Source organism: Opisthocomus hoazin, chromosome 2 (genome assembly GCF_030867145.1).
Source record: "Opisthocomus hoazin isolate bOpiHoa1 chromosome 2, bOpiHoa1.hap1, whole genome shotgun sequence".
NCBI lineage: Eukaryota > Metazoa > Chordata > Aves > Opisthocomiformes > Opisthocomidae > Opisthocomus > Opisthocomus hoazin.
The window spans coordinates 20514718-20539733 of record NC_134415.1 but is presented as its reverse complement, the minus strand read 5'-3'; the positions used below and the strand labels follow the sequence as shown (position 1 = coordinate 20539733).

Here is a 25016-nt window from a genome sequence, read left to right as displayed (position 1 = left end):
TGAACTTTGGTAACTTTGGCATGTGCAGATGAGTGACAGGGAATTAATGAATCCTGCCCCTTTGTGTTTTTGTTACGCCACAGGTGCTGGAGTTTTTGGTCAGTTCTGTTTCCTGCACAAATGGAGCTTTGCATTTTTTCCAGGCCTCAAAGAAAACTCAGCGAGGGATTTGGGATTGGCGAGGAGTGAATAGATGAACCATCTGATGTACCCCGCAGATCAGCAGACTCAGGCTCTGCCAGACCAGCAGGGGAAGCGGCTGCTGAGCCAGAGATGCTCCATACAGAATGCTCACTTCCTCCACCCCCAAATTCAAATCAAAGGACTGGTGGTACAAGTGCCAGGGCAAGTCTGGCCCATTTTATCTGTGCCTGGGGGGACAGGACTTATATACAGATCCAGAGCATATCTGGAGACTGTATACCACAAAATGGCAGAGGAGCAGTAGAAAACTAAAGTCGCCTACAGACAGGCAGAGAGTCTGTTTGCTTAGACCATAACTCTGTAAGTAGGTAGCTGTGTTTGCATTTGCTGTGGCTCTAGTGTGATATTCAGGGAGAACTTCAAAAAGCAGCCTGTAATTTGAATAATCTTATCTGCTCTCTGGGCCTTGGGAGCAGTGGGAATTTGGATGCTCTGCCAGGTAGCAGACCTTGCTGGCCAGGCTTCGGCTCACGCTCTTCTGTGGTGGGCATTGACCAGGCCCAGCAGCCTGGTGCCACTCTGCAGTGATCACCTGCGCATCCTTCTGGACTGAGATGCAACTGGCTTGTTCTTATTTAGAGAGAAATCACTTGAGGGATTGACTTGCTGTTCTGCCACTGAAGACTCACCTGTGGTTCAGGGCCATTTGGTATTTGCTGTAGGCTCTTGCCCATTTCTTTTCAGCAGTGACAGCTGAGCCCCTCCCAGTAGTCCACAAAGTGAGGTGACTAATGACACCATGTTGGAGGCAATTTTGGTGACCACAGGAGTTACTTTGTTGTGGTTTTCATGGTCCACTATTTGCTAAGTGTGTGATCCCGGTTGAGTCCCTACAGTACACTTTTTTTTGTAAGGCCTGATCTGTTTTGGTTTTTTTCTTTTTTTTTTCTTTTATTTTATTTGAATTTGTTCTTAATGATCACTTAGTAATCAGCGTTTCCTCTGCTGTCCTGTCCAGAGGCACTAAGTGGTCAGTGTTTGCCCTGTATAGAGGCCGTGGATTCACGGCACTTGCTGGCAGAGGTGCTGCCTGGAAAACTGACACTCCCCTGTCTGATAGAGGTGGGGGCCCTTTGACAGTGTTCAGAGACCAAATATGTTGATGTTTTGAAGGGGTTTCAGACAGATTGAGGATAAATGTGGCAAAAAAAGCATTAATGACCAATTCAACTCAATATGAAGTAGAAATAACTTTATAAATAGTTCAGAGGCTTTTCAGGATATTCCCCAGTATTGCCACAACTTACAGTCTTTGGAGTTTGTTTTTGTAGGAGGGGACCGTTGGCCAAACCACTTGAATTAGCCTGTATTTTAAAGTGCTTAGAGGATGTTTAACTTCTGGCGGAGCAGTCTGCAGAGTGTGACAGATGGTGACTGTGATTTAAGGCTGTATCTGAAACACAGCCCTCCTGCAGGGGCTGGGCAGGGAGCTCCTGTCGGTGTCCGGCATGTGGATGTGCCAGGTAGTGGCCTCGCACCCCTGGGCCCAGAAAGTGGCTGCTCCCCTGGCCTGGGGCACCTGTGGCTGAGGTCTGCACAGCGGTGCAAACGCAGAGTACCCTCAGGTGGCTGGGAAGGCCTGGCCGCCTTGTTTCTCTGCTGATTAAAGTCATGTGTGCCTGCGAGGCTGAGCCTGGCTGGGGGTAAGGTCAGCTGGAGCTGCTGCAGCTTTCCAGCAGTGAGGAGGAGCCTGTGACCTACTCTTTTTCCTTACAGTTTTTGTACTGCAGAGCTACGAGGTGATGCCCATGCCCTAGTAACGCTGCTTGGTGCCAAGGAATTTAAAAAAAACCAGTACAAAATCAGCTTACAACATAGCTTTAAAAGTTTTTTTGCTTGTTATCCTTCTAAATGGATGAGGAGGGCAGACCTGGCTTTGCCCCTGCAGAGTGCTGATCACCGTGTTGGTGAAAGGACAGGAGCCACGGCTCGGCTTTCTCGGGCCCTGCCGCGTGGGCACGGAGAACCGGTCACCGGGGTGGGAGGTGTCTGCAGAAACGGAGGGCATGGGGCTGCGGTGTTGGGCTGTTGGAGCTGCCTGGAGCTGTCGGGTCAGGGAGCCACCGAAAGCTTCAGCCTTGCTGGCTGGCGCCGTGTGGGGTTGCACGCCCGGCTTGTGGGAGCGCTGCCTTTGGGGGTAGTTGATCCCCCTCCTTTAATTCAGCCTGTTCTGTAAAAAGGACCCCACTGAATTCCCCTGCTGCTTTGGTAGCATGAAGCTGCTGCTGGTTCACCTGCCTGCGTGTCTTGCCGCTCTTTGGTGGCCAGCAGCTGCAGGCCTCCTAGCTCTGCAGCCCCCCGGGCCAGCTGCCCCACGCCACGCGGTGGGGCGGAGGTGGGACTCAGTCAGGCAGGAGCCCAGGCCGCAGTGTGCCACACAACAGCCACTTTGTGCAGCGCCCTGACCTCATCTGCCCACTGCGCTGCAGCTGCGCCATGCCCTGCGCCTTAACCCTCCGCACCCTCCCTGCTTTGTTGGGCGGCTGGCCGGCGGGCGAGGCAGCTCCTCCTGGCCCAAACCTGGCTCTCGGGGCTGGTAGGCAAGGGGTCAGGCAGGCTTCTCGCTCTTGGACCTGTTCGTGGGAGAGAAGAGCCATGGGGCCATGCGCCATTAGCCAGCTCAGTGCGCGCACCGCGAGTGGCGTTGGGCTGGAGGTCACACATCGGTGTTGCTTCTGCACAGGCATTGGCAGTCACAAGAAGCATCTTGTGGAGGCCCCTTCATCCCTCGGCGTATTGAGCCATTGAGCTGCTTCACTGCCTTTCTGGGGTTTTTTGGTCTTTATGGGCATCGTGTCATGTCACTGGGTGTAGCTTCTCCCTTCACATCAGCCTTCTGCTGTGACTTAAACAGTGCTGTATCTCCTCACGCTGTAATGTGTCCTCTTTTGATTCTTTTTCCAAACAAACAAAGCAACATCATTAGTCTGTTTCTATATTTATTTTCTGTGATAGACATTCAAGCTTGGTCTGCCTTGTTCCTGGAAGACTGACCAACTTGGAAACTGTCTGGTAGAGGGTTAACACCATGGAAGTAAAACAAGAGTTATGGAGCTGATGAGACTTTTTTGTTAAAACTTGCTCTGCTTAAAACTTTGTATCCTGTCAAGAGCTTTAAGAAGTCAACAAGTGATAGCCTCATCCATACCTTCAGTCAAAGTGCACCGGCCCTTCTGTGGAGGGTCCTCAGCAAAACTGATGAACGGCAGGCTTCTGGCCTGCTCGGTGTTCTTCAAATGTCTGGTCTATGAGTCAAATTACAGCACAGTTACTGAATAAAGACTTTTTAAAATTTTGAAATCCTTTTTCATTAAAAAAGTGAAAATCCGTGCAAAATTCTTAAGTTGTAACAAGCTGATTATGTATCAGTATGTAGCATTTGGTGAAGTGTGCTGATTTGTTGTAAATTAAATGAGGGGTTAAGTTGAACCCAGAGTTCCTGTGCTCTCATGTGTGAAATAGACTAAACTGGTTTGAAAAAAATCATGGTAGTTAAACTGTATCCAACTCCAGACAGGCACTTAGGTTTAAAACTACAACCAGATAATAAAATTAAACAAATAATAAAAGTAATTTAAAAAACCCTACTAGCAGACAAAAGAGCTGTTTTGCCCTATGGGGGCAGTGAAAATGAAACAATTCTAAAAATGGAAATGTGTGCATAAAAAGCAGATGTAAGATGAAAGGTGTTTATTAATATACATCTGATATTTCGCATTGTGCACTGATGTAAGAGATCGTTCAAACTCCTAAATATTTGAAAATTAAGCTGTAATATCTGCTTTTAAATTGTTTATTCCCAGAGTTTTACATATTTATTTTTGAACTGCAGTAGTGTGACATAAATTCATCCTTCTTGAAGATTTCACTATTACTAGCATGACCTCGTATTAAGAATACCTGTGTTTTGTTTGTAATAGATATGACAGTGTTAGAGGACTTGGAGCACTACTGCTTAATCGGAGGTGTCTCCTGGAGCAAGGCTGCACTAGAGAGCTGCGCTCCGAGAGAAGCAGGGGTGGTGGTTCATCTCTGCTCTCAGTGTGGTATTTTGATGTGGCAGTGACGTGCAGCAAAGCCACACGTGCCAGTTCAGCGGTTCGTTCCCGCATGTCATTCAGTAAATATGTAACCCTCTAAGTGATAATTTCCAGTCCCCGCAGCTTTCTTTTGAATCCACGTCCAAGACGGAGTCAGTGGGTTGTGAGCAAAGAGTATTTGTGTAACAGGAGGTGAGGTAGGTGGGAGGGTTCTTGGCTGAACTGATTCTGTTGTTTTCTGGGAGTTTAACACTAAAATGTTCCAGTTCAGACTTATTTATATAGTGAGGCATAACTCTTGTGCCCTCAAAAAGACTTTTCCACATTTCCTTAGTCGTGTCACTTCCTCCTGTTAAGTAGAAGCCACAGCAGATCATAAAATAAACCTATAAACTTTCCTTCATGCAAATAATAGTGCTTCCAAGCTGTAGGTTTCAGCTCTGATGCCAGCAGTTCTGTCAGAGACCAACAGGAGGGACTTTTTAATTGAAATAGGGAGGCTGAGCACAGATGCTGCCTCTCATTCTTCCATTCCCTTTTCTGCAGGTGGAAGAAAGTCTCAGAAACCAAAGGCTACAGTTTATTCTCAGCTGTGTTACGAATATACTCCAAGACCTTCAGCAAATCTCTGTTCTTCTTGTCATAGTTTCCAAAAAACTCAAGGAAATAAAACTGCATTTCCAGATTGGCCTGGTAGTTAGGAATAATCACTAAAATGAATATGTCACCTTTCTTATAGGCCATTCCTTCTGGCTTTAGGCTACTGCAAGTCATGTTGCCAAATAAGTGTTATTTTGACTCTGCCTTGTAGCTATGTAAATAGGAGTTAATGAGTTGCTGCATCTCATGGCTGGCTTGTGACGTGGAGGTCTCCAGAGGGAGGATGAGGAGAGGCTGCCGTGGAAAGTCCCCAGCTGTTGCTAGGCAGCACTGCGTTTTAGCTTCCCTGTCCGAAAGTCTGCGCTCAGGTTTGGCAAGGAAAGGGAAAACTGGGGGATGAAAAACCATAAAAAGATGCTTGACTTACTTTTTCTAAGCATGGCTTTACTGTGCTGGGTGCAGAGAGTGTGTGGCTGCAAGTGAGGTGGAAGCAATTTGATTAAATAGAAGAACATTCAATAACTGTCCTTCTGTTTATTCATTCTCAGCTGCAGGATCGTGTGGCTGGCTTGCTCTCTCTCTCTCACTCCCTCTGTTTTGTCTCTTATGATGATCTTGGACCCTTGCAATGAAGCTGGAAGAGCGCAGCAGAAGTGGTCTTGCTCCACTTCCAGTCAAAGTGGAAGTAGGAGAACGCAGCAGTTCCAGAGAGCTTCCTCTGCTGAGGTTTATGCTCCAGTTTTACAGCCTGCACATGAGGGGATGTCATGTTTTCGTTTCATTACTAAGTCCATCACAAGGCACATCAGAGATCACTACGATTAAAGCTTATCGCAACCACATCGCTAAAAGAGCACTTCTTTTTTCTGCCAGAAGTGTAGGACTTGGGATACAGCTGAGCATTTGAATTCCTCTTGGTAAAGCCTGGCTGATTGTCCATCCACCCAACAGGCTAGTTCAAACTTTTCAGTTGGTCTTCATCGTCTTCTTGTAATGGCTGTCTCTGTTGTTCCTCCCTAAGCATTTTAATAGACGGCCAGGATGGGTAAATTTAAGGTCTTGCTGCCTTTGCTGATTTGTAGTTGGGAAGCAATGTCTTTTGCTGCACCCCAGTGGAGTCACTGGGGGATCTGTGGATGGGACCTTACAAGGCATTGGAGCCCACTGGACTGTACTGGAAAGTGATGTACTTTCTCGCTGGCTGACAGTTGTGTTTAAAGATATTTTTCCCCTTCCAGCGGAGGATCCCATGGTGTTGCTGAGGCACTGTGGAACTTGATGTCACAGCCTGGCTCTGTCCTTGGGGGTTGAGCCAAGTACCACTGCAAAGCTCAGCTTTCCAGCAGCCTAGAGAAGCTGAGAGTCTTGCCCAAAGTCGTGCCGCTTGTAGTCAAATGGGATGCGGCAGGGTCTGTCCAGCTGTAACAACACTCTTCCCCTAAAGGGTGGGGCTTGGAGTCTGGAGTCCTGATTCTCACTTCCGTTGCTCAACCCTACTTTGTCTCGCATGTTTTATCCCACCGGTGGGCTTGTTTGAGCTTAGCCTTCCTCATCCCCACCAGCCAACACTTCACAGCAGCCTAGAAGAAAAGCTTACAGAGAGATCAAAACTTTGCAAGACCTGACAGCTCCTCACTTTGCCCTTCCCTGCACCCCTGGGGTTTGTCAGCCCCACCAAGTTCTCCCTCCTCCTCAGTCCTTTTCACTGTGTGGTTGTGGGGTTCTGAAGAAAGGCAGTAACCTCACAGTAAATACCAGCCTTACAATAACTGCCTTGCAGCCTGGCTGGGAACGGAGCCCTGTGTTGTTTTATAGGAATTCCTGGAGAATTACTTGTTTTGTCAGACAGCACAGGCTCAGGTTAGTTCAGTTCAGCAGTTGCCTTTGTCTCCTTCTACCTGGTTTGTGCAAAGACCTCTAGGGTCCTTTTAGGTTAGAAACCTTGGTGCTGTGCTGACACGGCAGCCTGTGCTGCCAGCTCGGACCTGGGGGAAGAGGCATCACGCATGGCTACTGGTGAGCCCTTTGAATAAAAAAGACAGTGTTAGGATTCAGCTGCTAAAGGATTGAGAGAATAACCTCAAAACCCTTGCAGCACCTCCCTTCTCCCCCGTTCATGCTTGGACAGTGAAATGCACTTTCCTCAGGCCCTGAACTACCCACGTACAAGTTTCAAGACTTGCTGCTGTGCCCGTCTCTTTTCTGGGCATGCAAGTGGGCTGTGAGTGTGCCAAGGACTGGAATTTAGCTCCAAGAGACTGATGTACACAGAAACGGTGGGTGGGTCTCCAGCTCCCTCTCCAAGTTTTGGGCAGCTGTGTGGATTTGCGACTGCAAAGACATGCTCATGGGGTGTAGAATGACAGAAGATGGTGGAGGAGTCGGACTTCTCTCCCAGTCCCCAAGCAGTACCTTCTACTAGAAAAATAATATATACTTTCACCTGAGCATTGTTTTTGGTTTGGGGTGGTTTTCTTCTGAGTTTTTTGGAGGCTGTTTGTGTATTTTGGGGCTTTTTAAGCTTTTTGAGTTTCCAAGACTCCTCTTACTGTGTTACTTTTATCTTCTCTTCTGCTGGAAAAAGCAGGAAGACTACAGACACAAGGAGAGAGGAAATAGAAAGGTGTCACTATTTACCATCTATATTGGTAAAATGGTGGGATGTCTTTCCACAGGTCTTCTGTGTTAAGAACACAATCTGAAAAACACTTCAGTTGCTTTGTTAAAGCCGGGGGATCGGGGGAGTGTTTTCCCACACTTCACACAGCTTTCCAGCTGGAAAAGGGTGGAAAACAGTCGGGAGCTAGGAAAATCTATTCTTTCTTTCAAATGCTGATAGAGAACTTTCTTCCTGACATGCCTCCATCACCAGGTTTTTCACTATGAAAAATGTAGTTGAGGTTTTTTTTTTTAATGGAAAAACTGTTCTCTCTTGAAGTCGACTCACTTTGAGTTGGTTTTTGGAAATTAAGGGGAAAGAATGATTTTATTCACTTGCCAACTTTCAAAGCACTGCCTCAGAACTGGGACAGAGCAACTCACCTGTTCATTTCTGTAGTAATTTCTGTTTTAAGTTTATCCTGTTTGCTAAGTTGTGTGGTTCATATGTTATGACAGCTTTAATGGCTCTTACAGTATAAGGCAAAGGGATTTAGGACTGTGGGAAGGTGTTTTTACCTTTTTTTTGATTCTAAATAAATAAACATAATGAAAATAACAGTTAAATAATGGGAACATCCACATTTACATTAAATAGAATATTTTTTCTTCATAAAAGGAAGATAAATTCACCTGCTTCAGGGCAAAGTCTAACCACTAATTGACAGAAATTAGGAAGAAGGTTCTTTCTTTTTAGGCAGTTGTTCCATCTCTTTCTGTGTGGAATTTCTTGTACATTCTTTCCAAACTCAGGGTATCAGTCACTGCCAAAGGACTCTGTGCAGTCGAGCAAGACAGTCTCAGATTAGGCTGATTATGTGATGGCCTCCTCTGGTAATTCTTAGTCTTTCATATCTCACTTAACCATCCACCCATCTTGTTTGCTAATTAAATGTTGAAAAGAGACTCCCTACCACCCCCCTCTTTCTGTCTCCTTGTGCTACTGCTACTAATCCCTGGATTCTACTTCTCTTTCAGAAGATGCTGCTCAAGAAGAATTGTGGAGCGAAGACTAGAGTTATTAAAATTCATGTAAGTTGCCCTTTTCTGGTGCAGTTCCTTCATTGTTCCACATACATCCGAATGTGGTGATTCTCTTTGAACATCTACGCCCAGAAGATTATTTCTGGAGGTTTCTTGTGGCTTGACTGGCTGCATAACAAAAGTTGCTTGTCTTCAGTATAGACTGTAGTTGCAATTTAGGTTAGGTGCTGACAAGGCTGATACTACATTGGCTTTTCCATTTTGGAGACTATGAGCTCAAAGCTTGCTTGGAGTGAAAGTCTGCATCCCCTGCTGTGAGCTCATACAGTTATGCATAGCTGTCCTGTAGGGTGTCATTTGGATCCTTCTTGACCAAGGGAAGTGCTGATGTGAGGTAACAAGTGGTGTGCAGTAGGGGTGAGAGGTCCTAGTAGATAGCTGCAGGAAAGGAACTATACCTGCATGGTGCACTGGCGTCTACAGAACTGTATGGGATGTGGGACTGGATGATGGCAGATGAGGGACAGAGATTGCTTGGGTGGCTTTGTAGCTGGGGTGACGCTGCAGCGTCTGAGCATCTCATGTTCTTGAGCGCACATATGCCTGGCAGGGCTAGGTTTGTTCAGCTCTCCTGATTGTAATTTATGCTGCCTGCACCTCTGAGTCTTTGTCTCTAGTACCCCATCCCATGACTCTTCAGCCATCCTGTCTCCTTTGTGGGTACCTTGGCTTTCTCTCAGTCAGTGCTGTGTGGCACTGTGGGAGATGTGTGCGTGACCTCGCGCATTGCAGCCGAAACAAGTGCCTCAGTCCACTGAGGCCTATGGGATGCTCCACATGTTCGCGATACACAAGCAAAAACAGGTCAAGGTGAAGAAAGCACCTTGGTGATAAAACTGCTGCTTTCACGGCAGTAATTACAGCATTGCAAGAGCAATGAATGGCAGACCAGGATCTGTTAGTATTCTATTGTGCTCCTGCCTAGACTGTTTTCAGTAGAGCTGTCTCCTCGCGTGCCCTGTGAGCTCTCCCCAGACTGTGCCCGTCCTTCAGACCTACCAACAGTCTAATCCTGCTGCAATGTTTTAGCACAACTTGTATATCAACTTCCTTTATGCCTGCCTCATGTGCTTTCGCTGTTTTTTATGGCTGTCCCTGGACTGCAGCTACTTCCAGTGCTGCTTGGTGGCAGTCCCTCCATCCCTGGTGTTTCAGCAATGCCTTAGTGGGGTGGCTTCCCCTGACTCCTTGAGCTCATTATTGCGACTTACTCTTGTGCCCCTGGAGAAGGCAAGAGGCAGAATTATCCCTTCAGTTCCTACTAAGCCCATGTCAGCTCAGGCTAAAATAAACACCAGAAGCTGAGAGCACACCCTTCTGACAGATGGCACAGAATCCACACTTCTCTGGCCAACCTTGCAGAGCTGGGACAGTGCATCTCTACCTGAGGCGCTCGTGTGGTTTCCATGACAATAGCATATGATACTTCACAGTCTCTTGTTGGTCTGTTGTGGTGGCAGAGCTGTTACATAAAGGAGCATTTTTTCTTCCATTTTTCAAATGATTACAAATGCCTACTTTTGTGTACCCAGCTTAGAAAGGTGGCAGCAGGTCTCTGGCAGAATACCTTGCCAGAGTCCCTCTGGAGGCTACTGAAAGAGGTCTATACCTCTGAAAGATGATGCTGTGCTCTCATCATATAAAAGGAAATCTCAAACCAGCCAGTAAGACATGCTTGGCACAAGGCTCCTTCTCAGTGTTGCCCAGCAGCAGGACAAAAAGGTTATGGGCACAAGTTGAAACACAGGAAATTCAGGTTGCCTGGAGAAATTGTGGAGTCTCCGTCCATGGAGATATTCAAAGCGTGCCAGGACGTGGTCTGGGGTAGTGTGCTCTTGCTGACCCTGCTCTGAGCAGGGAGGTTGAACAAGACTGTCCCTAGAGGTGCCTGCCAACCTCAACCATGATGAGCTGTTACAGGAGGAACCAGGCAACTGTCTGTGCGTCTGAACAGGAAACATCACCATGTGAACCAGTTTGCTTGTGTCACTGTAGCCCTGAGATGCCCTGAATGCACAAGTGTGCCTGTTTCAGCATACGTAAGGAGCGTGCAGTCTCTTTCGCTTCATACTGGTCTTGCTGGGGACGATGTCTCATGTGGTTGTGAGATAATGCATGCTTTTAAAAATACCTTCCTCCTGACTGATATTTTGGTTGCCTTGACATCTTGGGGCTTTGCTGGCATGTCAGCATGCAAAGTGATGATCTCTCATGCATCATCCCAGCCATGTTCTTCCTCCCTCTTCTTCCCATGGGAGACTCTTCCAGCAGGTGAGATGGAGGGGCAGTGTCTTTACCCTCTGGCATTGAAACGCAGTTTCAGCCCTTGGAAATGTTCAGGGTTCTTGGGAGTCTTTCTCAAGCAGGTGACCTAGGCTGGGATTTTGTTCTCCACATGCTGTTTTAACACTAAGGTGCCACCTTGTTGTTCTTCCCTGTGCTTCAGCTTCCCATGGGTCAACTCAGAGGGTGTTAGGCTACAGCCTTTCCTCTCGCACAGCAGTTCTTCTTAAGCAGGATGGTGGGACAGTGATGTGACAAGTCTAAGAACCTAGACAGATTAAGACAGAGAGATTAATAAACTTCTCAAATGTGCAGCAGCTCAGTTGTGTTTGAAATGTTTTCAGGAATAGCAGCTCTGACAGGTCAGGGCCTACAGTGAAGAGAAAATAATATTAAAAAAAATCTCCCTCTTTTCTACCCTCAGTAAAGGATAATGGAACAGGAGAAACAGTCCCTGTGGGCAGGCGAGCAGAGATAAATTGGAGGTGACGGCATGTGTATGAAGTATGGATTTGTGGGTAATAGATACATGTAGCATAGCACGTGTCAGTGCAAGGTGAGGGGTAGACGTGGGCCTACATGGGTGATGCACAGTGAGGTGGGCAATGTGTGTGTGCAGAGGTGGTCACTGGTGCCCCAAAGTGTCAGCCGGTGTAATGTCTGTAACTGGAAGCAAGGTGCTAGGTCTGAGTGAGGGGGGTTGCACCATATGCATGGGTATTTTAACATCCAGAGCATGTTTGTGTGGTGCAGTCAGGTGTTGGGTGGAGACAGTTCCTGAGCGCTGGAAGGAGGATGACTGTATGAGCATATGCTTGCAGTGTAACTTCCCCCCCACCCCGCACCAGGCTTGATCAGCTGTAGCCAGCTCTGAATGCAGAGAGCCATCTTCCACAGTCTTTTTGTAATACCACAAGTCTTCAGTTCTCCAGGCCCTATTGGGATGGGGGTTACAGGTCTGTCATCTAGTTCTTCCTCCACAAACTCCTACATGCAGTCTCTGAATGGGATCGGTGGAGCTGGGCTTATCTCAGCAGCATTAGGTGGGTAGAAGACACAACTGGCAAGCCCCAGGGTGTGTCCAGAGTTCTTGTTGGGGCAGGCAGAGAGGAAGTAAAAGATTTCAAGGCCAATCTGATAACCTGGCTGATCAGAGAGATGTTTTCTGCTATGTAAAAATAAAACAAGAATTTTAAATTGGAACATGAGCCTCTTGTGCTCTTGCCTTGATCTTATCAATGTTGAGAACACCCTCTGTTTGGACAGGGGCCAGATCCCTAGAATGACTTCCCTGTCTCTTATCTCTTGCATCTGCATCCTAAAAGGCCACTGCAGAAACATGCTGGGTTTTCTTCTCCTAAAACAAGAGACCTTTTCAGCTTGGAGCTGAGCAAGAGATATGCTGGCCTGAGCCTTCTTGGCAGATGCCTGAGCTATTCACAAATGCAAGGCATACTAGGTGATGGGACAGTATTGGTGCAAACCTCTGGTTCTGGCTGCACAGCAAGTAAAGATTTCTAAAAAATCAGAAGACTCTTTGCGTGTGTATACGTACAGATATATATACACACACATGTATGTTGCCCCTTCCATCACAGGCTCCCAAGGCGTGTAGCAAGCCTTGCTAAATATAGCATCCTCGAGGCAGCTAAATATCATGACTGCAATTTCAGAGTGAGCTAAACTGAGAAACAAGCAGAGAGTGTGACTTGCCTAAAGAGAGACAGTGTGAGGAGAACTGAAGTCTGGGCTTTGATCTTCAAACCACATTCCTTGAGCTGTGTCCATATTCATATGATGTCACGCAGTCTAAACAGCTCTGACATTGCAGGCGGCAGAGATCCCAAGCTGTCGCTTGCTAACAGTTTGTCAGACCCTCCTGGTTGCCTGTAGTATGTGACTGAGTGCCTAAACCTGAACCTGCCCTTTAGAAACAAGAAGAGAGACTCGCCTCCCTGGCCAGTTGTATCCTTGAGTTACTTGCTGGGCAGAGGCCCCTCATGGAGATTTTAGCACTCCAGTTCTCTAAGCGGCTCATGTCTCCTGCTGATGGGCACATCTCTGCTGACCAAAATGGAGAAGGTCCTCTGCTAAGTGAGAGCACAAATATCCATTTGCTTATTGGGGAGACCAGCTCCCGTTATGCTCCTCCCAGCACAGCCACTGAGCTGCCTGCTGAAGGTCTCTGTGCAGTGACAGCTGGCCCTGGAGAAGGCCAGCGCTTGGTCTGAATAATTACTGACAAAGACTTTGTCTAGAGTTTCCTCAGCATGATAAAGGATCCAGTATAGCCAAGGTGGGAATGCCTCTGTCTGCTAAAAACTATCCCAAACATCTGGCTGCAGACACTGCTTTATTTAATATTGCTTTTATTGGATTTCATGGCAAAGGCTAGCCAGCCTTCAGCCTGTCCATAGCAGCCAGAAGAGGGACTTTCATGTCTTTCTTCTGCTTCCTTTAAAGAAAAGAATTTTTATTGCTGCTTGCTGTTCATAAATTCCTGCCATGTATGCCCTTGTGCCCATTAAATCATGTAAATGCTTGCAGAAATAGACACTGTGGAATAACCAAGAGCTCTGTAATTCAGACAGCACCATGATAGCAGTGAGTGACTGGTGAGTCAGGAGGCTGACATCCTATTTTCAGTGCTGTCCTTGATTTATGGTCTGATGTGGGTCGTGTGTCTGGTTTAAGAATGGGGGCGATGGGGAGGGGTAGAAAGGAGATTAGGACTGAGGTGCAGCCCAGTGACCGGCTGCTCCTGGCACAGCCCTGTGTGTTGGTGGCAGCTGTAACTGGTGGTGCTGTGGTTCAGGGTTCTGGGAAGTGATAAGGCTCGTTTCACAGAGAGGGGACAGATTTGGTGACTTTTGGGTCACTCCTGGGTGATGGAGCAGAGAGGGATAGGGGATGGCAGAGGGTCACAGTGGCTCTGCCGCTGGTTTCCAGCAGAGCTTCAGGTCCAAGATGGCAGATCAGGCATGTCTTTTACCACCACATCCAGGCCCACCGCAGTTGCTCCCCCCTCCCCTTTGTCTGCGTGGCTGTGGGAACCTGACGCCCGTTCCTCCTCCCAGTCCCCAGAGCTGTAATCCTCTTTTCCCACACACCTCTCCCGTAATACGCCCACTTCCTGCGCTTGGCTTCCACGGCTGGGGCGGTGTCCAGGGGCAAGCGCTCTGTGTCAGCATGCGTTTGCAGCCTGCTCATGCCAGGGTAATTAATACTCACTTTGTGGTTTTAATTTGGGTTCCCTTTACATTGAAAGCAGCGTGCTGCTCTGTGCCAGCCTGCCTGGCTGGAGGGCATCGGGTTGCCCTGGCCTTATGCAGACTGGGAGCTGCACATGCCCAGGTACGGTACCACGTGCCGGCTCTGCGAGAAGCGTGGTACCCGGGGTTCCTGGCCTGAAGGGAGGAGGGCTGCCAGGGCAGCCGGCTTCCGTCCCTCGGAGGGATGGAGGGAGGGAGGGAGGGAGGATGCTGCTGCCACACAGGGGAGGGCTGGAAAGGGGAAGGTGGGGAGGGAGGAGAGGACAAGCTAATGTCATTTGTGTACAGACCAAAGCAGCTGAGGACTACTCAGATGGAGTTGAGAGATTTACGGCCAGATTGTGCCTTGCCTCTGTCTGTGCTTGCTTGGAGCTGCTCTCGCACCCGCTCCTCCTCCTGCTCGGGCACACACAGCCCCTGGGGTGTGTGCAGGAACTGCTGCAGCTGTGTGCAGGGGAGCATAGGCCATTTTGCATCGGAAGGAAAGAAAGTGGAGATAAGACACAGCTCACTGTTAGGGGGACGGGGGTTCATTCACTTCTTCCTAAGAGATTCGTGTGGCCTTCAGAGCATGACCTTCACTGGGACCCTGGAGCGGTGAGTTCCCCAGGCTGGCCAGGGAGCACTGACAGCCTGCTCCTCCAAATGACCCATCTGGCCCTTTGCATTGGGCAGCCTCCTTCCTTCAGATTGTCAGGCAGGCAAAATCAAAGCTTGCAGTCAGCTTTCTCAAAGACACATCTCAAAGACATGTGAGAGAGAGGAGAAGAAAGGCTTATTACACTGGTGCCAGCAAGGACCCATATCTGAAACCGGCCTATTTCTGCTTTTGGGCAAGTGACCAGCAAGCATCTGCTAGGCCCTTTGAAGTACCTTCCAAAAAATTTCAATGTTGTCCGTCTGGTGGCACCTCTCGAAGTCTGGTAGTTGCCATCTGACACCTCTGCACACACATTTGCAAATGTTTGATAGATTTTTAATTTTTTTGTTTTCCTTTCTGAGAGGAATAGTGATGTGTTTGTAAACTATTGAACGGGTCTTTGCAATGTGGTTGCATGGAAGGAAGTAGGTGTTAGGCAGCTTTACGTTGGTGGAGGAAGACAGGCCTTTCAGCCTTGCAGGGAAAGGCAATGGAGAACACAGAAAAAATGATGCTAACTGCAAAGTTTTGCTTTCCTTGTCAGAACAGCATGTGGAGTTGATCTTTCCTTTTCATGGGAGAGAAGGGAGAAGAGTAGTCTTAAAATGAAGTTCTGTCATGGTCTATCTTCTAGCTGTCCGATGAAATTAAACTGCATGTGAACCTGGGGGTAGAGGAGAGACTATCAGGAGGGAAGCGGTTTGCCTTTGTAAAGTTATTCTTTGAGCTGCTCCAGGTCTGTGACTGGAATAATTTGTCAGAGGCCCCGCTGGAGTTAATGAAGAAGCGGTTAAATGTGAATTGCTGCTCCACTGGAGGAGCTGGTCCTGCTTGTCAGCAACGATTTCTTGAAAACTGCCTGAAGCCAGACTCTAATTGAAAGGAAATCACCTCTCATCAGAACACCCGGATCTTAATTAGTTCATCCTGGCTGCCTAACTGTGGTGTACGCATTATACACAGGAGAAACTGAGGCACAGATGATGCGAAGTGGCTTGGTCAGGACTGTGTGCGGAATTACAGAGGTAGCTAGGAGCAGGCCCGAGGGTCGTTTTCCCTTGCTTGCAGCTGATGGTTTCACACATCGAAGTTAGTGTCACCAGTTTCTTTTCTAACTGGCAGGGATGAGAGGAAGGAGGTCAAAGTGAAATTAAAAGCAGTATACCTGTAAATGCTCCACTGTGGAGTCTGACAGCCTTTACACTCTGTGCCCTGCTTGAATATTGGTTCTACCTCTGGCTCTGTGCACTCCTGGGCAAGGCGACTGTCTCACAAACAGGCAGCACTGCAGGCAGGCGCCCGTCTTTGCCAAGGCTCTTCTGGGGATTTATTCCTTTTCACACAGGGTGGTGGTGGGAATCGGATGCGCCTTTACAACTTGCAATTACATGGTGCCTTTCATTGCAAAGGACATCCAACAAGTGAGTCTACGGACTGCAAAGGGATCATTCACCCACCACTGAGAGGCATCCACCACTGGAAGGCAGCATCCTTTAAATGGAGCTCGGCAGCGCTTCCTAACTGCCCAGGCCCAAGGGTAGGAAAGAAGGGACTCCTGTGCTGGACTGGCCCTGAGCAGGGGATGGGTTGGCAGGGTGTACAGGCTCATCCGATTTTGAATCCTGCCAGGATACTAGAGCTCTTATGAAAGAGGACCAAAGAGTATTAAGCAGGGCTTAGTTTCATATCACCCCTAGCACACCACTCCCTTCTAAGACATTGTTGTGTTAGGTAACTTCATTCCCCCCTCCTGTGGGGATTGTCATTCCCACGGCTGGAAGCACGCTTGGAGCTGTGTGTGCTTTTGCTTTGTCCAAAGAAGAGAACCACGCTTCTGTGGAATCATGAGTCCAAAATTAAATTATTTTGCAATCTGTATTTGGGATATTTTCCCAGACTTCACAGGGGTAAGGGATGGGTTTCTAGGACAAATGCGGGTTTCTGTTAGTAGATTTATCCTTTACCTGTTTATCTTCTTCCTACATACTTTTTCCTTGCTGAAACATACAGTTATGTTACAGATGGATTTATGGAGCAGTTGCTTATTTTTGTTTTCTGCTGAGGGCTTCTAATATGATTGAAATCTGCATTTCTCCTGTGGTGTTTAATCTGACTGGTCGTCTTTGGGGCGCTTGCATCCCGTCACTATCTGTACCATCTTTAGGTGTGCTTCTTTGTTAATGTGCTTCAGATACGGTTCAAGCCTGGTTGCTCATTTTCCACCTGTATTTAATGCTGATAACGCAATTGGTGACTATAACACAGGTTTTCAAGAGTGTATATGTAGGTGTGTGTATATGAGGGAAGAAGCACGTGTCTGGGTGCGTGCTGACAAGCATGTGTGACCGAGACGGTCTGTGCATTGTTGCTTGAAATGTGTGTAACACAAGCTCGCTCCATCTAACTCATTTGAGGTGTGCAGTGAGGCAGCATGGGTGTCTGCAGGTCCTGAAACTACCTTCTGCTCCGGGCGGTGGTGCGAGCACACAATGAGCTATGCTCCTGTGGACTGTCCCCTGGATGCTGGTGGAGTTCGGGCCCTGCTTGGCTGGAGTGATGTGAGCGAACAAGATTTGTACACACAGGGACAGCTCTCCTTGTGATTTCCCAGTGAGGAGGAGCTCTGAGTGCCCACACCCCTCCATGTGCAAGTGGACCAGGGTATATGTGCTGGGGGAGCCTGCGGCGTGAGAGAGCAGGTGAGCCGGTGCAAGTGAGCACGGGTGTGTGTGACACCGTGCGTCTGAGCGTCTGCGACCTCCTGCCGCAGCCGAGTGCTTGGATCTCGGGCCGTGCTCCAGCTGTGTAAATACATTGCTTAACAAATTGAAGGCTCTGGTTAATGATTGCCATTAGCGCAGGGCCCATATTAGGCTCCATTTTGTGCGCGTTACCCGGCTGCCCGAATGCCATTAGAGTGAGCGCACCAGGCTTTAATGTCAGGCGCGGAGTGTTTGCGCTCTGAGGAGCCTCTGCAGGAGCTGGCCTGGGGTTGCTCAGCAGGGGATGTTAGGCAGGTTTATGGCAAGCTCCCTGGGGGCATGTTGCAGCAGCAGCGACTCTGACAGCCTTCTGTAGTGAAAGCAATGTCCCAGGCATCGCAGGCTGGTGCTTGGTGCCCACAAGAAAGGGCAGGCTGGCTAGGACACTTGCCCAGACTACAGAGAGGCAGCTGGCCCGAGCGATGGGGTGGGAGGAACATGTTCCCCTCTCTGGCAGCTGGCCCTGTCCGCCTACTTTCTGGGGATACATCTACAGAGCTTTCCCTTGTGCTGCTCATCAGAGCCAGACCACCACATGCTGTGATCCCAAATGGTGCTGTGGACTAAGCCAGATCAGGCCTGGTCAGCCCTAGAGCAGAATATGAGCTCCAAAGAAAAGGTGCCCTTCTGCAAGAAGGGAATGCAGTGATTTGGTGCTGGTGCTCGCTCTTCCCTCCAGCGAGGTGCCTAACAGAGATGCTGCCCTTGTCAGTCATGGAGTAGGTGCAAGACAGAGCCGTGCTGCTCAGGGTTGTAAATGACTGCAGATCCAGTCAGGGTGTTGCCATGAATGAGGGCAGTTGCATTACTGCCTCTCCTGTTACGGCCTACGGTTGGACACAGGGACCTTCTCACCCTGCCCTCTTCTGCTGTTGTGGTGGCTGCGCTGTCGAAAGCCAGCCATCGTCTTGTGGCTGCTTGAGAGGTGCCATGATGAAGAGGCAGGATCGGGTGCAGTTTCAGCCTTACTTTCCGCTGCCTGACCACCCGTGAATCTCGGCATCCTCCCATGTCTTCTCATGTCCCTTACCCTTCACCTCAGGCCTTGTTCTGTGCCCATCTCCCTCGCGGTGCTCTGGGAAGGCTCTCTGCCCCACACCATGGCCCCAGAAGGCGGCCCAGAGAGAAACCCCAGGGCACCTTCCCACCCAAAGCCTGCTGAGTTTTGTGGATGACTTTTGTCTGTCTTCTGGCCTCGTCTTTCCCCAGCCTCTTCTCCATCTGCTGTCCGCCAGAAAAGAACTGATTTCAGCTGCCTTCCCTAATCCTGTCTGGCATTTCAAAATGGAGGGGACTGCCAGGTTCTTTGTTCCCGTTCCCTCTTGGCACTGGCAGGGGACCTTCCCTGCTCTGGAGAAGGACAAATGTGCTGATTTATTCTGCCCCTTAGCTTTGAATAGGGGTTGCTATGTTACCCTCCAGCTCTGAGCCTTGCCAGAGCACACACCGTGTGTAACCCCACAGCAGGTGGCTATTGAGTAAAGGCCCTTAAATCTGCCTCTCTTGTTTCTTATGCTGCTGGCCAAGGTGGCAGGGGGATGTAGCAGGGCATGATTTGCTGGCTGAAACTCCAGGCACAGTTGATGCCAAGCACCATGTTGGCATTTTCCATTCTCAAGTGCCCATCTTAATTTGCAGAGGAGGTACCAACTAGGCAGGAACACGCTGCCCACACTGGCCTTTAAAGAGGCCCTTTCTGGCGTGAAGGCTGCCCCACGGGGCTGAGCCGTGGCCCGTGAGGCAGAGGCTTCCAGATCCTGCTGCACTGACTGCAGCACCGGGGGCCTCGCTCGGACGCTTGCATAGCATGCTCAGATTTGGCATGACTGTTTGGGTAAGCCTGACTGTTGTCCTGACTTTGGCTGGAATAGGGTTAATTTTCACGAGAAGCCAGGAGAGGACACAGCCAGGCTGGCTGACCCAAACTGGCCAAACAAACAGGGTGTTTGATGCTGTGTGCAGTCATGCTCAGTTTAGAGGTGGGGAGCTGGCTGGGGGGGAGGTTAATCACCGCCGGGAAGCGTGCTGGGCATTGGGTGGTGAGAGAGTTGCCCTGTGTATTCCCTTGGTTTTGTATAGTCTTTCTATCAGTATTATTGCTGTTAGCGTTTGCGTCCTTTGCTGTTCTGTTAAACTGTCCTTATTCTGACCCACAAGTTTTGCCTTTTTCTTCCCATTCTCCTCCCCACCCTGCTGAGGGAAGGGGCGATTGAGCGGCTGCGTGGTCCTTTGTTGCTGGCTGAGACCAAACCACGACACCATTTGAGCAGCTTTCTGGGAAAAGTTGCATGTGCTTCTCCTGTGATGACAAGTTAAAAAGCCAGCCAGGATAGAGGCAGGTGGCATCAAAATATCACCTTGTTGTGCTGGTATGTGGTTGCAGCTGTCTGACAGACCTGACTTTGAAGTGCCAAAATGAACATCTGTCTTAGAGGAGACAGCAGAGTTGGTCATTGTTCCTAAAAAGCCTAATTCTTTGAGGAACAGTCCCTTAGTGCAGACTGAGAAAGGCAAGCCACGTGTATTGCTAGGAACAGCCTAGAAGAGGCAGCAGGGAGACATATAACACCAGAGCCCAGGCCAGATCTCCTCTCACTGGACTTTTTCTAACCTCCATGAAAACAATGGTAAAGTCCTTCCCAGCAGTGATGGGAGAGAGATGAAGGTAGGGGACATTTGCATAAGTTTCTGAGCTTCTGAACTTCCCAGCGTGTGGCTCTCAGTAGCTCACACCTATCCCTGGAGAATGAACTCTGCAGGATCGTGGCTAAATGCTCTGCTGGCCCATAGGGCGATGAGACCTCCTCTCCTGGCCAAAGAGTGTCTGTGAAGCAGCAGCCCCACTGGTGCCTCTGCTTGCATAAGGAAAGAAACAAAACAAAGTTCCTAGGAAGTAAAAGGAAAACACTCCCTATTTAACAGAGTGGAATCACTTCTTTGACACTGTAATTCCTCTGGGATCCACAGGTCCCAGCACAGCTTAGTGGGGAATGTCCTGTCCCGCAGTGCAGGGAGTGCATGGGTGTTTCTGGCCTCCTTAGTCTGGATCTGCCCTGATGATGCTCTGAACACTGGGAGCAAAAGGGGAGAGAATGGTCTTTGGCCATCGCACAGACCAGACTGTAAGGCCTTCAGGTGGGACCTTTTGCTCTGAGCATCCCTCAAGCCATTCCTCATTGAACTGTGGTGTCTGGAGCCAAAACTCTGGAGAGTTTCAGTGTGTCTGGGACTTCATAGATTAAGAAAGGGTGATTTCTAAATCCTTACTGGAGAGTTGTTGAAAAACAGGACGGAAGAATGAGTCTTCAGAGATTACTTGGTTTATCTCCTTGCCCTAAAAGTGTAGTAGATCCTTCTTCAAGGCCAAGAGAATTTGAATGTAGCTTTTTCATGTGGTACCTTCTGGCAGCGATGCTGTTTTGACTCTGGGACTCTAAATGCATCGTGGATATCCTGTTTCACATAGTGGCTGCAGGTGCCATGGGTCCTGGTCATGTGGATCCCAGGGACCTCAGTCCTGGAGGAGGAGACCCGCATGCTTTTTTCTCGAGGGTTAGGAGCAAGGGCATGAGCAAAGCGCTTCACTGCTTACGTTAGTGCCATTTGCTGCAAGTGCAAGCATGACCACCCATTCAGGGGTGTGTAATTGTACCAGAGGGGGATGTGACCAAGCAATCAAAGCAAGAACTTCACTGTTTGCAGCTCATATGAGCACTGACTTCATCCCTCTTTTTATTCCCCTGCAGAGCATTAATGGAGGCCGCCCACCGCCCCACTTTGTGTATGATCCATCCACCTTTGCCTTCCGTTCACTCAGCACCTTGAAGCCGCTGAGCCCGATAGCTCCAGTGGAAGAACCGTCATGTGCCTACTGAAGGAGTTTATCCAAAAACCTCAGGAACTATCAACCAACCACCTGCCTGGCAAGGAGAAGAGGAGGTGGCAATACCCAAGGGGATGGGTGGGAGAAGGAGACGACAATGACACTTCTTTGTAATACAGCCTCTCTGGCAGCAGGAAACAAACGGCTTTGCAGCAGTGCCTGTTTTTGTACCATTGCCGTATCTGAATAGTGGCGAAGAGAGATTTTTGTCTTTCAGGACACAGCAAACCAGTCAGATCCACAAACTGCAAGGGCAGCTACCAAGGCAGTGTCAAACATGGGGGATGGTGGTAGTTGAAGATATCCCTGAGGGGCTCAGGGGCTAGTATGGCCTGCATGGCAGCAGGGATGAGTGATCAGGGCATGAAACCAAGGCCAGTCAGTTTCCCAAGATTACCTGGGTCTGCAGTGCTTTGCTATAGACCTGACCCCGCTCCCACTCAGAAGTGAGCTCAGGTTTGGAGACAGAGGGTTGCCTGCAAAGCAAGAAGATCCCTCTCTGAGATTGCTATAATTGTATTGGCTTCAAGCTCTCTTGAGTGGAAGATGCTAGGGAGAGGGAGGTGGGAGGGGGTAACTGGCACATCTACCTGCATGTTCCAACTGGTCTGCTGGCAACTCAGTGATATCATCTAAAATGGGATTGAAATAGGAAACGTGAGCCTCCCGCTTGTAGATCAGGGATTAGAATAAAATTCTAGAATGGAAGGTCTGTGTTCAGCAATCCAAGAAAACGCAGTGGCCATCCTTAGTCCTCTCGGCATCGACAGAGAGAAGAACTTGGGGGTGACTCTGTGCTCCTGGGTCTCCTCTCTGCTGAGGTTGTCTGTGCTCTGGGATATGCAGCACTTCTCCCTAGTGTTGTCCTGATACTGTGCTGCTCTGACATGACGCTGAAGGTAACTAGCATTGCCAAACTCAACCAAATCTAATGTGTCCAGCAAGCTTTACACTCCCCTGTTATGCTGGCTGTTAAATTCAGGTAGACCCTCCCCTTGTACCAGTGGAACAAGTATTCCCAGATGTACCATGGAGTGGGAGAAAGAGGTCTCTGTTTTGTGGCCATCTGTTGGTGGAAGAAGTGGGAAGGGAGTTAGGGTGAAGCTGTGGGGCATTTCTCCATCGACACACCTAAGGCAGTTAGTACTGTGCTAGGCCTTGCTACCACTGGAGTTTGACTGGGATCTGGCCTTGAGGCATTTATGTATTTTGTGCTACAAGGCAACAGCTAATAAAGCAAGCTCTTGCCTCTCTTGGTGAGGCAGAGGAACAAGGTGTTTCCCCTTGCTGCACCTGGTGGAGACAGTAAGCTCTTTGTCTTGGCATTGCCCACCTTGAGCCTCTGACTGGCTGGGTCAAAGGGGGAGTGACTTCTTTAGTTCTTGTCTGGTGGATCAAGAGGAGCAACCGTCAGTAACACAAAATATTTTTTGTTTCTAAATTTCCTCCTCCTCTGTGGAGGTCTTTGATGCCACTCTTTGGATGAGACCAATGGTCAGTCCAGCTGCCAGCAGGAGGCCACACAGTGAACCAGCATTCACTGGTGCATTCTGGGTGCTTCACTGAGACCCTTGGGGAAAGCTCAAAGGCTGTCTAGGCCGAAGGACCTGAATCCCCCACCCCTGTCCTCCTCCCTCCCCAGCTTCCTCTCGCTCAGGCAGGCAGAGTGGCTGGGCAAGGCAGTGAGGGGACATCTGTCCTGATGCTGCCCCAACTCTGCCTGCCCTTTGGCTCCAGATCGTGCCACCCCCTGCACCAGCACCACCTCCAAGGGGTCGCTTGCGTTTGTTGGTGAGGCACCTCTGCAAGAGCCTCGTGGTTCCCTGCAAGAAGTCCCATCTTCCAACAGAGGCCGATTCCTCTGCTGATTCCTCCTGCCTCTGTGGAGTCTCTGCTTATCTCGTTGTGATGGCACACCTCAGCTTTTTAACTGCTGCCAGATGAAGCTGACCAGTGCAGGACAGGAAGCGTTGCCCCTTCGGACCAAACCCCTGTGCTCAGGAGAAGGGACAGCCATAGCCTGGTACCTGTCTGAAGAGGCACGTTCCCCCTCAGATGGCTGGAGCTGCAGCCCTCGCGTGGCCCCATGCCCCCAGGCTTTGCTCAGTGGGAGCTGCCGAGGTGCTGGGCCCCCCAGAGACGTGTTTCTGCTAGCCCGTGGTGTGGCAGGCTGCCTTCGCCTGGGTGGGAGTGGGGAACAGGGGCGTCCTGCCGGTATCGTTGCCTTTTAGTACTTTTGTAACTTTTCTCTGTCTTTTCTTTTTCAATCAGAAGGAAAAATAAAAATAATAAAAAAAACCAACAATGAAATAAAGTGTAACAGCTGCTACCTTCGCACCTCTGCTGGGTCCATGCGTTTGCCATCCGTCTTCTGGGTGTTTGTGGGCAGGGGTGTAGGAGCGGATGGAGCAGAGTGAGCTGTGACGCTGCCAGGCCCAAGCACTCCCAAAGCCCAAGCCCTGTCTGCAAGAGAATGGCTTTGAAAACCAACCAGCAAGAGCTTTTCTGAAACAGAATGAATGCCCGGTTCTTTGCATACAAGAGGAGCTCCCTGTGCCACTGCTCCCTTTGAGGCCAGGCCTGTTGTCATATATTGGCCCTCACTGGTGCTCCCCCCACTAAGAAGGTGTTTTAGCTTTTGAGTGACCTGCCTGTTGCTTGGGGGTTGAACGTGACCTGGCTGGAGGTCTCCATACCCCAAAACAGAAGGGTGGGTGACCACACAGCTGGTCTTTGGCTCATAATTTTAGCCTCAGTAAGTCTTACACCTCTGTCCCAAGATTCTCAGCAGCCCTTTTGCTCACACCCATACCGCTCATGCTCTTCCTCAGTAGCGTAAATCTAGCTCACCCCTTTCTCTGGATCTTTCTCTAAAAACCCCATCTCAGGTTCTTGTGCATTCCTCACCCCTTGCTGTCTCCTTGAGATAATTCCTGTGTCTCCTCCGAACTTCTAGCTCTGTATCTTAACTGCCATCTCACAAGGCTATTACCTGTGTGCCTTTTTCCAAGCCCTCCTGGGAGATACCAGCTTAAATTCCCTTAGCAGTGCTACTTAGACCCATTCCCAGGAGGCCTTTTCTGCTCTGATCTCCTCTATGCTTCCTGCCAACTCTCTGATCTTGAAATCCTCCCCTCTCTGTCAGATGCAGCTCATTGCTAATTGGCCTTGGGCTGTTTTCCAAGGGTTGTAAGGTGGACTTGCTGGCTCCCCCAAGCCCTTTGCTCTTGTACCTCCCATACAGAATTGCCTTTTTCTATGATGTTTCTTCCAAAACAGCCTGATTGCTCAGCGCACCCACCTTCGGGGCCCTAGATGCTGTTCAAAAACACGGTGGCTGCTATGGCTCCACAAACCCTGATCATCTGTAGGCTTCTGCCAGGTCAAGCTTAAGCTTGCTTCTAAGTATATAAATGCATAGAGAGGGATGCTGTACTGGGTTTGCGTGGCAAGGGTTTGATAGAAGGGGGCTACAGGGGTGGCTTCTGTGAGAAGCTGCCAGAAGCTTCCCCATGTCCGATAGAGCCAATGCCAGCCGGCTCCAGGATGGACCCGCTGCTGGCCAAGGCTGAGCCCATCAGCGACGGTGGTAGCGCCTCTGGGATAACGTATTTAAGAAGGAGGGAAAAA

At 49.3% G+C, this 25016-nt stretch overlaps 1 protein-coding gene across 3 annotated transcripts in view; it reads left to right on the top strand.

The window, feature by feature from the left end:
* Positions 1-23707, top strand: part of LOC104326666 (uncharacterized) — a 61788-nt gene extending 38081 nt beyond the window's left edge. Inside the window, exons 4-5 of one of the 3 annotated variants that reach the window (XM_075412824.1) lie at positions 8484-8534; positions 21250-23707. In XM_075412824.1, the coding sequence (XP_075268939.1) occupies positions 8484-8534; positions 21250-21378 (180 nt within the window). In that variant the 3' untranslated portion in view covers positions 21379-23707. Of the gene's footprint in view, positions 1-8480; positions 8535-21249 lie in introns of all 3 variants that reach the window. The other 2 variants (XM_009931467.2, XM_075412826.1) reach the window with 2 other exon arrangements.
* Positions 23708-25016: the final 1309 nt, after the last annotated feature.